The sequence below is a fragment of the Gavialis gangeticus genome, unplaced genomic scaffold, assembly GCF_001723915.1.
Source record: "Gavialis gangeticus isolate Ggan-Ray unplaced genomic scaffold, GavGan_comp1, whole genome shotgun sequence".
Classification (NCBI taxonomy): domain Eukaryota; kingdom Metazoa; phylum Chordata; order Crocodylia; family Gavialidae; genus Gavialis; species Gavialis gangeticus.
Genome location: NW_017729032.1, coordinates 217,054,939 through 217,069,485, shown reverse-complemented (window position 1 = coordinate 217,069,485; position 14,547 = coordinate 217,054,939). Strand labels below are relative to the sequence as shown.

Genomic DNA, 14,547 nt, shown 5'->3' with positions numbered 1-14,547 from the left:
GAGTAGCTATTAAGGAAAAAGAAGTGGTTTTACACAGGGCCAGCGAGGCGGTGAATGACCTGCCCCCTTGTTCATGTTTTCTCGAGTAGTGGAAAGGTGGAAGGCCAGCAGAACGGTGAGCCAGCCCCGGGCCCGGCGGAGCCAGCCATCCCTTCTGATGCCACAGCGTCGGGCACTGCCGGGAGTCATCCGAGTGATCAGATAGTACAGAAAATAGAGGAAGTCCTCTCTGGGGCCCTTGAGACTGAGCCACAGCTTAAATCAGGTAAATTAAAACAAGGGTTTCACTTGGCGAGTGTGTTTTTTCTTTAAGGAGGACACTGTTAGGCTTAAATATAGTCCTTTTTTTAAAAAGAGGGATGTGTTTAGAACAACCCTCCTTTAAGCTTTTGTATTGTTTTACAGTCATTTTACTATCTTTTCTGTTGCTGTGTTGAATAACCCGTGCAAGTTAGGGTCCGTTGATGGACAGATGTGTTCTAGAGCAGCGTTTCTCAACCTGTGGGTTGCAAGAATATATGAAAGGGTTGTGAACAAACTTAAAAAATGGATTATCGTTTAAAGGAGGAAAACGTGGGAAACTGTGGCTTTTCCCATGCAGGCTGGCAGAGCTCCATCTTGCGAGGGACTGCTTGGGGCGCCCCATGCCCCACACGCTCACCCTCTACCCTGCACAGAGGAGCTGGGGGCAGAGGATAGTGGGTCGAGAGTGAGGGGCACTGGGTCGGGACCGGCCACTGATGTTTACACATGGGTCCTGGTACAAAAAAGGTTGAGAACCATGGCTCTAAACCAGATTTTTTGGCATGTGTGCCCATACCCCATCCCCTTTCCTTGCCCAAGCTGCTGCTTTGCTTTCTGCTTCCTGGTCTGTTTTCCCTTCCCAATCTTTTGCTCTGTGTTCTGCTTCCTTCCCCCTGTTCCTTATTTCATTTGGTGCTCTGCTTTGTTTCCTGCCCTGCCTGGCACTGTGCTGCTTGTCCCCTCCCTCATCTGCCACAGGCCACACACAGAGGTTGCCCAGGCCACTTGTGGCAGGCTGGCCACTCCTGTTCTAGGCCCTGAAAGTGATTTATCCACCAAGTGCTATTGAGCACGCAAAGGAAAAATAACTCGTATCTCATTTTTTTTCACCAGTTACTCTACATTTAGGTTGTTTATGACTGCAGTAGGTAGGAAAAATAATCAGCAGCACAGTTTAAGGATTACTTTAATTGTTACATACTTTGCTATGCAGTTCATATTCTGACAAAACTCCCGCTGAAAGCTGATGGACATTTTCCTGCATCAGGAGTGTAGATTTGCTATGCTAGCTTACTTTAATAATTTATTCTAAGTTATCTTGTCTCTTACTGTAAACCACGTTAAGCTTTCTTGGTGAAGGGTGACCTACAAATCTAATAAATAGCTTTCCAAGCTAAAAAAAAGTAGGATCAAGAACGTGCATAACGTAAGGGTTATTCCTTGTCTTAGGCCAGATCCAGGCTGTGGGGCTCTTTGTGGGCCACAGATGGACATGATAGCGAAGGATGTCCCCTGCTACTGGCATGTGTCCCTAATAGGGCTCTGTACCAAGGATTTCAGTGGTGGGCCCCCACCCCTCCTTATTCTGCCCCCAAATTCTGGCTGCACTGGGAGTCATGTGGGCCAGACAGTAAGGTGTTGTAGGCCACGTTTGACATCTCTGGTATAAGGTGTGAAAGGACGTATATTGTTTTTCACAGTATTAATGAGTGCAGTTACCAAATTCAAAACTGAGATTGCATAAAGATTTTTTTTTTTGCTACAGCAGTCCAACCTTTGAGGTGCCTAATTTCAGAGTACTGTGCAGCTGGAGTATTGTGTCCAGTTCTGGGTACCAAACTTTAACAAGGGCATGGACAAGCTTGAGAGAATCCAAAGAAGAGCCATCCATATGCTCAGGGTCTTACATGGTGAGCCATATGAGGAAAGGCTGAGGGATCTGGGACTCTTCAGCCTGAAGAAAAGGCAGCTGAGAGGGGACCTGGTAGCAGCTTACCGCTACACTAGAGGAGTACATCAAGGACTCGGTGAGCAACTGTTCACCAGGGTGCCCTTGGGAAAAACTGGGAGTAATGGCCACAAACTCAGGCTCAGTGTTAGGAAAAACTTATTCACAGTCAGGGTATCCAGACTGTGGAATAAGCTCCCTTCAAAGGTGGTGCAGTCACCTACCGTGGAAATCTTCAAGAGGAGACTACACAGTCCCCTTGCTGGGGTCACCTGACCCCGAGTTATCTTTCCTGCTTGGTGCAGGGAGCTGGACCCAGTGATCTTCTGATGTCCCTTCCACCCTTACAATCTATGAATATTTCCCTATTTGACCTAAAGTTCTCTAGGTACCTGCAATTCTGTTTTTTGAACATGTTCAGAATTTTTTGAGTCTGAGAAGTGCCTAGAACCTACTAATATCCAATAAGAATCAATGATTTTCTTTCACATTATCCACATCCTACCATCCCTTCCCCCCAAGTCACCTGTGGAACAGTTGGGGTGTTCATTATATTTGAAGAAAAATGCTCCTTGTAGGTCTGGAAATTTGGCGGGGGGAAGGAGGGCAGAGCAGTTGCAGGATTTGGAGTCATGGCAATTAATGCTGGTACTGCTTCTCCTCCCCTCCTGCTATTGCCAAATTTCCGGACTCATGGGGAGCTCCCCCTTCCTCCCCAGCTACGTGCTGGATCAAGCCTGGTTGTAGGGTTGGCTCATGGCTGGACCTAACACTCCAGGTCCAACCCCCATGTGCTGGCTCTGGAGTCATCTGTCTGGTTGGACCCAGTGTGCTAAGTCTGGGTCTCTGTATTGTCTTTGAGGCTGTGTTTTTTGGGTTGTACCAGCGTTGTGGCTCCAGCCCCAGGGCCGATGCAGCCAAAATGGGCCCTGCTGCAAGGCTCTGATCCCAGAACTGGTATAGCCACGTTGGGCCCTGGCACATAGGGTCAGGGCCAGCTCCCAAGCCCCCAACCCTGGCACATGGGTCCCAAGACCCCAGCCACAGTGTGGAGCCCTCCAGCTCAGTTGCGCAGCCCTGGAGACCCCAGCTCTTAGCTACTTACCTGTACTCTGAGGTAAGATTTTTTTTTTTCCCTTGGGGCCTTCCCAAGGTAAGGTGCAAGTTCTGTTTTGGGGGTACATTATATGTAGGGACCTATTTAAATTACAGCAAGACAAAGGGCTTTTGGCAGCCTCCTCATGGCGCACAGAGCCATTTTGAACTGGGGCCTGCCCTTTGGCAATGATTGGTAGAGAGGCCATGGTAGGGGGAGGAAGGACAAGGAGACAGCCACCATTTTGTCTGCTGCCCTTTGTGCCACCTGCCAGCCAGCACTTTTTCCTCAGGGCAGGGAGTACCACTGGGAAGCTGGCATTTTATTTTAATTAGTTTATTTGTTGTTAATTTTGTAGATTTCACAGATAAGTCTGGATTTCATGATTTCTGAAAAAACACAAATTAAGTGGGTCCCTAACTATATGCAAGAAAATGTAGTAGGTGCTGCTACCCTAAAGTTTTCCCTGTGAGGCCAAGATCAGCTCCTTGCGAGCTGCCATGCTTGTAACTTACTTTCTATTGGGTATGATGGAGGAATAGAAGGAAACCTAGTGGTTAAAACTTAGGGAGTTCAGAGGCTTGGGTACAGTGACCTCTTATCTGCTTGGAAGGGAGTTTAAACTTCCATCTTCTGCCTCCTATGAGAGTTCCCTCACCCATAGGTAGATTAATGCTTGAGCCACCTGGGCATGAGCCCAGGGGCCCCTACCACTTCGGGGTCCCAGGATCCTGATCAGCAGGGAAGCAAAAAACTAGGTTTAAATTTGGCATGTTTCTGTCTCCTAGCAGAGAGGCAAAACTGGTGCCACGTTTAAAACCCTGGCTTTTCTATTTGCTTCCCTGCAGCCGGGAGCGGAGCCCCTCCCCTAGTGGGGCTGCGGGAGCCAGGAGTGCTGTGCCTGTGGGGAGTCAGGAGCATCATGCTGAGCTGTGTCTCTGCAGGCTGGCAGCGGCCCTGGAGGGGGCATAGCCCCCCAAAATTCAGCGGAGCCACCATAGACACCCCTCCCAGCACTGCCACCCGCACACAGAGGTGCGATGCTGGGCTCCTGGCCTGGTGCACATGCACAGCCGCAGGGACACATGCTGGGCAGCAGCTCCCTGCTGGTCAGTGCAGCAGGGGCTGGGTGAGAACAAGATAGAGCCATGTGTGGGGAGGGGGAGAGGGAGCTGCCTCAGAGTGCTGGGGAGGGGGGAGTTTGCACATGTGTGTGCACGCTTATCTGTGTGTCAGTGCATCTGAGCGTGCGTGCATGTTTGTTCATGGCAGGGAGAGTATGTTTGTGTCTGTGTGCAGAGAGTAAGTGAGAGTAGTATGTATGTGCCTGTATGTGTGTATGTTTGGCTATAGCAGGGGGGGCAGGTAGCAGGGAGAAGAGGCGGGCATGTGCCCCTCAGCCTGGCAGGGTCCACCCAGCCTCCCCCACCAGCACCAGGAGGGGATGCTGGTAGGGGGCCTCCAAGTTGGCGTTTGCCCAGGGCCCTAGTACACATTAATCTGCCTCTGCCCTCACCATAGGGCGGGGTGGGCAATTATTTTGGGCAGAGGGCCACTTACGCAGTTTTGTCAGACTGTTGAGGGCTGCGTGGGTAGTTCCACACCTTGATAGGTGCCCGACCCCCTGGTCACCATCTTGGGACCAATGTCTCAGGGCCAGCACCAGTGGGACCTAGAGTGGGGTGCAGTCTGGCAGGGAAAGGGGGGAGCTGGCCTGGCTCCATAGAGCCCTTGCCAGCCAGGACCGTGTACTCCTGCTGACCTGCTCTGGGCCCCACCGGTGCTGGTCCCGGGACACCGGTGTGGGTCCCGTGCACCTGCTCACTCCCAGTGCTCCCCCCAGTCCTGCGGTACAGGTTGGAGGCAGCATGCAGCCCTGACACTGTGCTCTGTGGCAGGGGGGAACGAGGTGGTTCTGAGAGCAGGGAAAAGCGGCCCTTTGCCTGCCCCATGCCTGGCGGCCCATGCTGCAGCTGCTCACAGCCTGTGTGGGGCTGCCTGTGTCTGTTCAGGACAGCCCTCCGTGGGGTGGGCTGTGAGCGCCAGCCACAGGTCAGGGAGGGGCTGCTTTTCCCTAGGGTCCTCCCCTTTCCCCTGGGTCTTACTGCCCCTGGTTCCGGTCATTTTTTACAGGAATCAAAGACAAAGAAATATAAATTTTCTAAAATTTTTAGGGGCCCCACAGGCCAGATAGAATGGCCTCCGGCCCATGGGCCATGTTTTTCCCACCTCTGCCATAGGGCTATATCAATGGTTCTTAACCTTTTTAGACTTAAGGCAGCCCTCAGAAAATGTCAGCTCTGTTTTCACTTGTTTTTAGTCTACGGAAAAATAGTAGAGCATTTTTTCTGTTGCAGAGAAGTTGGAAAGATCATGATTCCAGATTTCTGCATGAGATCTCTGGGTTTATCTTATAAATTGTGTTTGTAAACCTTACAGTACTAACACTGTGTGGCAGCCCACAGCACCCTTGAAATTATCTAATGGCATCCCAGGGTGCTGTGGCACTCTCTGGTTGAGAATCACTCGGCTATAGGCTAATCCAGGGCTTGGCAGTCTTTGGTTTATGGCCTGCTTGAAGTCCACAAAGAAGTCGGGATGCCACCTGTTCCCTCCACTGCTATCTTTGCCTGTGCTTACCTTTACTGCAGATTTTGCCATTCTCCATTGTCACTGGGGAAGAGGATTGTTAGTGTGAGTAAGCATAAGTGATTTGGGTGCTCCAGGGATTGGATATTTGTGGCCTGTAGTGGCAAAAGATTTCTGACCTATGAGCTAGTCTGTTTGGGGCATTTTTTTTACTTCTGTGGAAACTGGACTGATGTGCTGAAAGGAATGGAAGATTTTTGGCCAGGAAGAGTGTGGGGTCAGAAAGGACCTTGTTTGTCGGCAAGTGTCAAGGATTGCAACAGTGTACCATTCCAGTATATCAATCCCAGGGGAAACATTTCAAAATAAATGCTACAGCCTTCTCTATACCCAGGTAGGGGGCACTAGCACAGGCTGCAGGGACACAGGGTTCTGTTCTTGGTTTCTGCCACCTCCTCCTATCCTAGAGACAAGAGGTATAAGTGCAGGAGAGCAGAGAGGCAAGCAGGCCACCAGGAGTCTGACACTCCAGCTCCTGTTTCCTCCATCTCTCCTTCCCCTTCTCAACAGAGTGGAAAGGTACAGGGGACTTGAGCCCAGAGGATTTAGGAGCAGTGGCATGGGTAGGGGGTAGGTGGTGGGGTGTGGCTGGGGTTTCAGTGGCTCTCTCTGTCTTCCCAGTCGAGATGTTACAACAAGTGAAATGCTCCGAAAATAGTATGTCATGTAAAAAAGTACTGTTTTGAGCTGTTTTCATTGTTTTTGCAATGTTTCAAACAGCTTGTACGTGTGGACCAATAGCTCTTTCAAAGACATTTGAAACTAATTGGCTGCTTGCAGATGGGTGGTGGGGGACGTGCTTTACTTTAAAATTGGCATGCTCTAATGCTAAGCCCAGTGCATGCCCAGAAGAGGCAACATGTTAGTTGGGCTCAGCTCTGCAACATCTGTATAGATTGGGCACTTAAATCTAATGGTTGATTGAATCAGCTATTACATAAAAGCACCAAAAAGCCATGCTGAAGCACCTGATCTATTCTGATGCTGAAGAGCCAGGTTAAACTAATGCATTGCTACTTCTGGTAAAGCAGTTTGTTTGTCTGCATGCAGGTTTTGTTACTTGTTGTCCACACCCCAAAATTATTAGTAAGGAAGTGGTTCTGGGTTCTGATCTCTGCTTCCAAAACTGTTTCTGCATTTTGCAAAAAAAAAAAAAAAAGAATTTAAATTTACATTTGAATTTAAGTGAAAAGCCCAGTGTTTTTAAAAGTTTCTGAAGTTATGGAACACTGTCATCACACTTCTGTCACGGACCCCTTACCCTTGTCTTTAAGACTGTGGTGACCTGTCCCAGTTGTGGTAGCGCATCACAGCCTGGCCTGCTCCACCATTGTCCCCTTGTGACCCATTGTAGAAGCCCAGTGTTTGGCAGAATGCAGTTTGCAAGCCACTGGTTTAACTCAGATTATTGCTTAAATGGTAAGCACTGCTGTTCTGTTCTTTCTCTTCAACCAGCTTAGGATCCAGCTCTAGATTCCAGGTGGATGCCTGTAGCTTTCACAGCCTGTAACTTGTATTTAGATGCCTATGCTTGTAGAGAGGAAGATGGTTTCAAACACTCCTTTCTGTAGCATTTACTGTTAACTAGGGAATAAGGGGTTTTCTGCTTGGTGTGGAAATTTATTTTGTGTGCCTAACTCCTTTTGCTCTGTGTAGGGAACCATTATACCCAATTCTGGGCTTTTAATTATGTTCTGGGAACCAGTTGCCTAGAATTTGGAAGTTGAAGCACTGAACTCATACAAGTTTATCTTTTTTTTTCCCCCTTTGATCTTGCACTTACTTGCTACCCCTGTATGAGGTCCATCTGTTTCTGTTGCACTATATTAAGTGCATAGTTTAGTGTGCCTGGGTCTTGGCAGGATCAAGGCTTTAATGATCACTTATCAGTACCTTAGTAAAGTCTGATTTTAGTTTCAACTAAAAGTATCTTCTGCTTTTATTTCATATTGGATAGTGGTAATGGGTAAATTTTACTTTTTAGCTGCTTTGCTTTTATCACAAGTTCATAGATACTAGGGGCTGGAAGGGACCTCAGGACATCATTGGGTCCACCCCCCTGCACTTGGGCAGGACTTTCTTTTTTTTACTATATCATTAAAGTAAATCACCATTTTTTTTGTCAAATAGTTAAGATTTTTCTGTACTAGCACAGGGATGCTCAACGTCTGGCCCATAGGCCGGATCTAGCTCGTGGAGCTGTGTGATCTGGCCTGTGGGTCCCAAGGGTCTGGAAATTTGGCAATGGGGAAGCAGTAGCAAAATTAACATTGCCACTGGTTCCCCATTACCAAATTTCCAAGCCCCTCAGGCCAGATGATACGGCCTAGTGCATAGGATCTGGCTGGCACTTTGGGCACCCCACCTCAGTTCCAGCTCTGAATCTGGTGCAGAGCTGGTGCCTGGGCCTGGATACATCAGATCAGGCCCACAGGCTGACTCCATACCACTACGGGGCCACAAGGTTGCATACCGCTGTGTAGTGGGTCTGGCACTGGGGTCATCAGTCACCCCTTGGCTGCCACCTGGACCCCACTTTGCTTGTTCTCTCTGGCCTCTCAGGGTCCCACACTGTTGTATTTCCTGCCACAACTTAATGTTATGATTGGACAGGAAGGCTGCCTCTAGAGCCTGGGTGGGCAGTTATTTGCTGCTGGAGGGCCCACTTAAGGCATTTTGGTGAACTGTTTTAGGGGTGGGGGGCAATAGATCTGGTACTAGGCCATCTCTGTCCTGCACCCACTGCCGGAGGCACTGGACAGGGTGGGTGGGGTCTTCATGAAGACTAGCTCAGGACTCCTGTGAGCAGAACAGGCTTGGCCATGCAGATGGGATGGTGCCACAGGTGGGCAGGGAGTAGGGTGATGATGATGTAGGGCTGGGGTCTGGGGAAGAGCTGTGATCAGCTCCCCGCATGCCCACACACCCCTGCCTGTGGAACTGGGTGCAGGGACATGCGGGGAGCAGATTGTGGCTCTGCTCTCCACTTTCTGTGGGCTAGATCTGGTTTGCCCACCCCTGCTCCAGAGGGTATGGGGGTCTTAGGCCCTTGTCTGGGCTGAAGCTTTGGCCCACTTTACTCTGGTTGGGCCCATTCTACCTGGGATTTGCTGTCGCAGGACTGTTGGCTCCCGTGCCCCAGCTCCAGGCGTTCCATCGTGGGCTTTGGGACCCTTGGCCCCTGGTTGTGCCCTCGTGGGCTCTGGGCTTGTGCCCCCAGTCTTTGCTATCTAGTACTACAGTCCTTCTGCTAACAGCAGTGGTGTAGACCCTTCAAAGGGCCTAGGTCGGGAGCTGGGGTGCCCTTGGCATTCTTGGTGGTCTCCTCCACCTCTACAGCCACAACCTGATCTCTGGAATCTAAATACAAACAAAAACATATGATCTTCTGCTCTCAAACAAAAGGCTACCATGTGTTAACACTACACTGTGGGAAAGCTACTATGTAAGGCTCCAAATTATTTATGTGCATGTCTGGTGCTGCAGGGGCTTCCTGCAGCTTCCCTGCAGCCTGGAGTCCTTCCTCCGTGTCCCATCAGGCCCTATTCCTCCCTTAAGTTCTTCTTGCAGCTAGCAGGGCCAGACTGCCTTGCTTGCTTCAGGTCCTGGGCTTATTTTTCTCTCGTGGCGGGGGTGGGGGGTGTCACCTGACTCTACTTCTGTCCCAGGTCTGTCAGTCATTGGTTATACTATGTTGGTCACATATAAGGCAGGTGGCCATTTTATTCAAGGGCCTTCTGTCGCTATTAGTTTGTCCAGGTGGCTGGTGATGGCCAGCTGATCCTTGGCTCCCCCTCTTCTTCAGTGATTGGGTAGGAGCCCCAGAATGCACTGTATTAGCAAAACAATTTTAAGAAAAAAACTTTGAAAAACCCATAAAGGTTTTTTTTGAACATGTAAACCAGATTCCAGGTTAATTTTGACGTCAATTTAAAAGATGCATATTTAGCAAGTAAAGTAAAAGCTTTGGCTAAGCTTAGAGTTTGGTAAATTTGGCATCTGTTTATTCTGCTGCTGCTACATTTTGTATTTTTTACATTTTCTTTCAAAAGTAATCATACATTTCCTGTAAATATTTTATTTACTGATCAAAGGAAAGTTTTTTGTTGCATAATGTGAATCAATCTAGTTTGTTGTTTTAAGTGTAAAAAGCCTAGTAAAAATTGACAAGAAGCAGTTTAAATTCTTAAATTTATCTTTTAAGAAAATTTATTATCTTTCTTACCTAGGCATCTTTCATGTACTTGCTAGTGAAAAAGTCACTTACATTGTATAACACATTGATTTTTAAACTGTGGGTTTAATTTCCCTCTCCCCAAACGTAAGTTAAAAGATGAAACAAAATATTTATTTTAATAGTTTTAAAGAAAATGTTCTTTCTTTTTAGATGTAGATGTAGACACAGCAAAGAGTACATCTCAGTCTTCAAAAAGAGGTCCTACTGATGAAGTAGAAGATGAAATTCCAAGAAAAAAGTCCAAGAAAAACAAGAAACACAAAAGCAAGAAGAAGAAGAAGAAGAAGAAGAAGAAAAGGAAGAAAGAAAAAAAACATAAGAAGCAGCCAAAGGAATCAAAATCGAGTGCACAGCATGGAGGGCATGCAGACTTACAACCTGCTTCTCACTTGAAACCAGAAAAAATGATTGCAGAGCATGGAGACCATGCAGTTTCAGATCATGCCTGCCACATGCAGTCAGAAGAAGTGAGCTCAAAAATAAGTGAAGAACATGGAAGACATTCAGGTATAGGACTTGTTTCTCATTTGCTATCAGATTCTCAATCTCTGGAAAACCTTCAGAGTGAAAAAACAAACTTGACCATCAGTGATACATGCAGTGCATTCAATTTACAAACTGGCAAACTTGATCACCATGAAGAGAATGCTAGTATAACTACAATTAAAGATTGCACTAAAGAAGAGCCAGCTAAAGTAAAGCAGCTGAGTGAGCCTCATGAAAGTATGTATCATATAGCTGTTAACATGAGTGAAAATGATGTACCTTTGACTGTTGATGCTGAAAGTGGTACTTCATTTACCAGTAGAACTAGAGTTGCTAGTAAGTCTGAAATTGAAAAAGATTTGGAAGCTGCTTCAACCTCTGGGAGAATAAAAGCGCTTGAAGATTCAAAAACTATTCTGAAATCTGTGAGCACTGGGGAAACAAAAGATTCAGAAACAACCGCAGAATCAGAGGCCACAGCACAAGTGAAATACCTTGAAACAACTCTAAAATCTGTGACTGTGGCGGGGACACACATTTTGGAAACATCTCTAAGATCTCAGTCTCTGGGAAGTGATTTGGTATCTGTGTCAAAATCTGTGGCTGAGATGGAGGTTTTGGAAACAAGCGAAGGACCTATGCACGCGACAGAGGTGAAACATTCAGAAGCGACTACAGGTTCTGCGCTCGTGGGAAATATGAAAGATTCAGAAGCAGCTGTGGAGCCTGTAATTGTGGCAGGCACAGAAACATTCTTGGAATCAGTGACTGGGGCAGATAAAGAGTCTGTGCACATAGGGGACATGAAAAATTCAGGTAAAGTTCTGGGACCTGTTGCTGTTTTGAAGGCTTCGGAAGCAGCCCTGGCAGCAACGGCTGTGACGGAGGTGAAAGGTTCAGAAGCATCTATGGCATCTGTGCATGTGGGTCATAGGAAGGATTTAGTCTTGAAATCTATGGCTATAGCGCATGTTTTAAAAGCAGTCCAGGAACCTGTGTCTGTGATGGAAGTAGAAGGTTCAGAATCAACTCAAGAATCTCTACAAATTGAAGAACTCAAAGATTCAGCTGCAGCTCCAGAGCTTATGAGAGGGGCAAAAAATACTGAAACTGCATCAGAATCTCCAACTATAGTTCCTGAAGCAACTCAAGAAATTGTGCCTATAGAAAAGGTGAGAGGCCCAGAAAAATATCTGAAAATGAAAGGAGAGAGTGCTTCAGTAACGATCCTAGAATCCTCAGCCAGGCCAGAAGCAAAAGACCCACAGTTAATCCACGAGCATATGGCCATGGTGGAGGCTAAAGTATTGGAAGCAGCTCCGTTGTCACTTAAAATGAAAGGTGTGAAAGTTCTAGAAACAACCTTAGATACAATGGCAACAGAGAAAAGAGTTGAAACAATTCCAGTATGTCTGCAAATGGATGATACAAGAAATTTAGAGGCAGCTGCAGGAACTGTGGCAGAGGTGAAAAGTTTGGAAGCAACATCTCTATCTCCGCAAACAAAGAGTGTCAGAGATTTGGAAGGAAAACTAGGATCTGCGGGTCTGGTGAAAGTTTTGGAAGGAGCACTAGAACCTGTAGTTGTGGCGGTTGATTCAAAAGTGGCCTTAGAACCTGTGGCAGTGACTAAGTTTCCAGAAACAACTCTGCAGCTGGAAGGTGCAAAAGACTCAGAAAGGGCAGAATTACCTCAGTTGTCCATGCAGACAGAACATACAAAAGCTTCAGAAGTAGCTCTTGGGTCTGTAGCTGTAGCAAAGATGAAGACTTTGGGAGCAGTTGTAGAGTTTGTGGCTCTAACAAAGGTGAAGGATTCAAAAGAAACTGTAAAATCTGAGGTCACAATAGAGTCTAAAGATAGGGAGAAGTCAAACAAAAGAGCTTTAATCTCTGAGACATCAAAGGTGAAAAGCTTGCAAACTGTTATGGAATCAAAGGCGGCATCAGCAGAAGTGAAGCTTTTGGAAGCATCCAGATTTGAAGTAATGTCTGAGATGAAAGACTTCGAATCAGTTGTAGAACAAGTGGCCACAGCAGAAGCCACGTCTTCAGAACTATCTCTGCAGTCTCAGGCAGTGGCAGAGCTGAAAGCTTCAGAAACGCCTATGGAAGTTCAGGCCATGGCAGAAGGAAAAAACTTGACATCTCTACCATCCAAAGTCATGACAGAAGCAAAAGAGTTGGAAATAACTCCACAGACTGAGGCTGTGGTAGAGGACAAAAATTTTGAAATTGCTCCAAAGTCTGTGGCTGCCATAACAGACAGAAGATACTTGGAAACTACAGCAGAATTTGAGACTATGCCAGAGGTGAAGGAGTTGGAAACCGTAAAAGACTCTGAAGCAGTTCTTGAATCTGAGACCATCACAGGGATGAAAGTTCCAAAATTGCTACCCATAACAATGGTAAAAGCTTTGGAAGCACGTTCAGAATCTCTGCCCTTGGCGGATGTGCAAAATTTAGAATTAGGTAGAGTCTGTGACAGTATGACTGTGGTTACTGCTGCAGAACCTAACATCATCACAGAGGCAAAATGTTTAAAACCTATTCCCGAATCTCTGCACACAAAAAGTATAAGAGATTCAGAAGCAGTTCCAGAACTTCTGCACACAGCAGTGGTAAAAGTTGCAGGATCAACAGTAGAATTGGAGGCAGGAGAAGTGAAAAATTTGGAAGCTACTTCAAGATATGCGATTGAAAAAACAAAACCTGTAGAAATAAGAGATTCAGAAACTGTTCTAGCATCTGAAACCATGATGGAGGTGGAGGTATTAGAAACTACTTCAGAATCTTCTATCAGAGCAACATTAAACAATTCAGAAACTATTTCAATGCTTAATGCTGACCAAAAGAAAGATTTTGAAATGGCTTTAAAAGCAGAGGCTTTGGTAGAAATGAAAGATTTGGAAGTAGCTCCAGAAATGTTGGGCACTGCAGAAGTGAAATGTTTGGAAGAAGTTCCAAAATCTGCAAGCGTAACACAGATGATAACATTGCCTTATGTGAAAGATTTGGGAACAGTGATAGGTGTAGAGGATTTCAAAACTTTACCAGGTCATACTGCAGATGTGAAAATTCCAGACCCAGATCAAGAATCTAAGTTAATGGTGGAAGTGAAAAGTTTGGAAACAGTAACCATTGCAGAGGCAAAAAATTTAGAAGCAACTACAGATTCTTTGCATACAGCTCATGTGACAACTTTGGAAGCAGGCCAAAGACCCAAGGTACCACCTGGGGTAAAAGTCTTAGATGCAGCTCTGGGACCTGGACCTGTGTTGCTGGCAGTGGCAAAACTCTCAGAAGCTGCTTCACGGCCAGGACCTCTAGTGCCAGCAGGGGTAAGAGTCTCAGAAATTGCCTCAGGGCCTGAACAAGTGGTACCAGCAGTAGCAAAAATCTCAGAAGCTGCCTCAAGGCCTGTACCTGTAGCACTGACAGGGGCAAGAGTCTTGGAAGCTGCCCCAAGTTCTAGACCTGTGATGCCAGCAGTGGCTTCAAAGCCTGGACCTGTAATGCCAGCAGTGACAAAAGTTTCAGAGCCTGTCCCAAGGCCTGGGCCTGCAGTGCTGGCAGTGACAAGAGTTTCACAAGCTATTCCAGGACCTGTGGTGCCAGCAGTGGCAAAAGTCTCGCAAGCTGCCCCAGGGCCTGGGCCCTCAACACCAGCAGTGGCAAAAGTCTCGCAAGCTGCCCCAGGGCCCGCGGCGCCGGCAGTGGCAAAAGTCCCGCAAGCTGCCCCAGGGCCCGCGGCGCCGGCAGTGGCAAAAGTCCCGCAAGCTGCCCCAGGGCCCGCGGCGCCGGCAGTGGCAAAAGTCCCGCAAGCTGCCCCAGGGCCCGCGGCGCCGGCAGTGGCAAAAGTCCCGCAAGCTGCCCCAGGGCCCGCGGCGCCGGCAGTGGCAAAAGTCCCGCAAGCTGCCCCAGGGCCCGCGGCGCCGGCAGTGGCAAAAGTCCCGCAAGCTGCCCCAGGGCCCGCGGCGCCGGCAGTGGCAAAAGTCCCGCAAGCTGCCCCAGGGCCCGCGGCGCCGGCAGTGGCAAAAGTCCCGCAAGCTGCCCCAGGGCCCGCGGCGCCGGCAGTGGCAAAAGTCCCGCAAGCTGCCCCAGGGC

General features: G+C 47.8%; 1 protein-coding gene across 4 annotated transcripts in view; it reads left to right on the top strand.

Annotated features, from left to right (window-relative positions):
- The window catches only part of SON (SON DNA binding protein), a 78,470-nt gene that overhangs the window by 762 nt on the left and 63,161 nt on the right, over window positions 1–14,547 (top strand). For 3 of the 4 annotated variants that reach the window (XM_019523955.1, XM_019523958.1, XM_019523957.1), the window contains exons 2-3: window positions 87–265; window positions 10,105–14,139. In XM_019523955.1, coding sequence (XP_019379500.1) covers window positions 87–265; window positions 10,105–14,139 — 4,214 coding nt within the window. The remainder of the gene's footprint in view (window positions 1–86; window positions 266–10,104; window positions 14,140–14,547) is intronic. The other variant, XM_019523959.1, reaches the window with a different exon arrangement.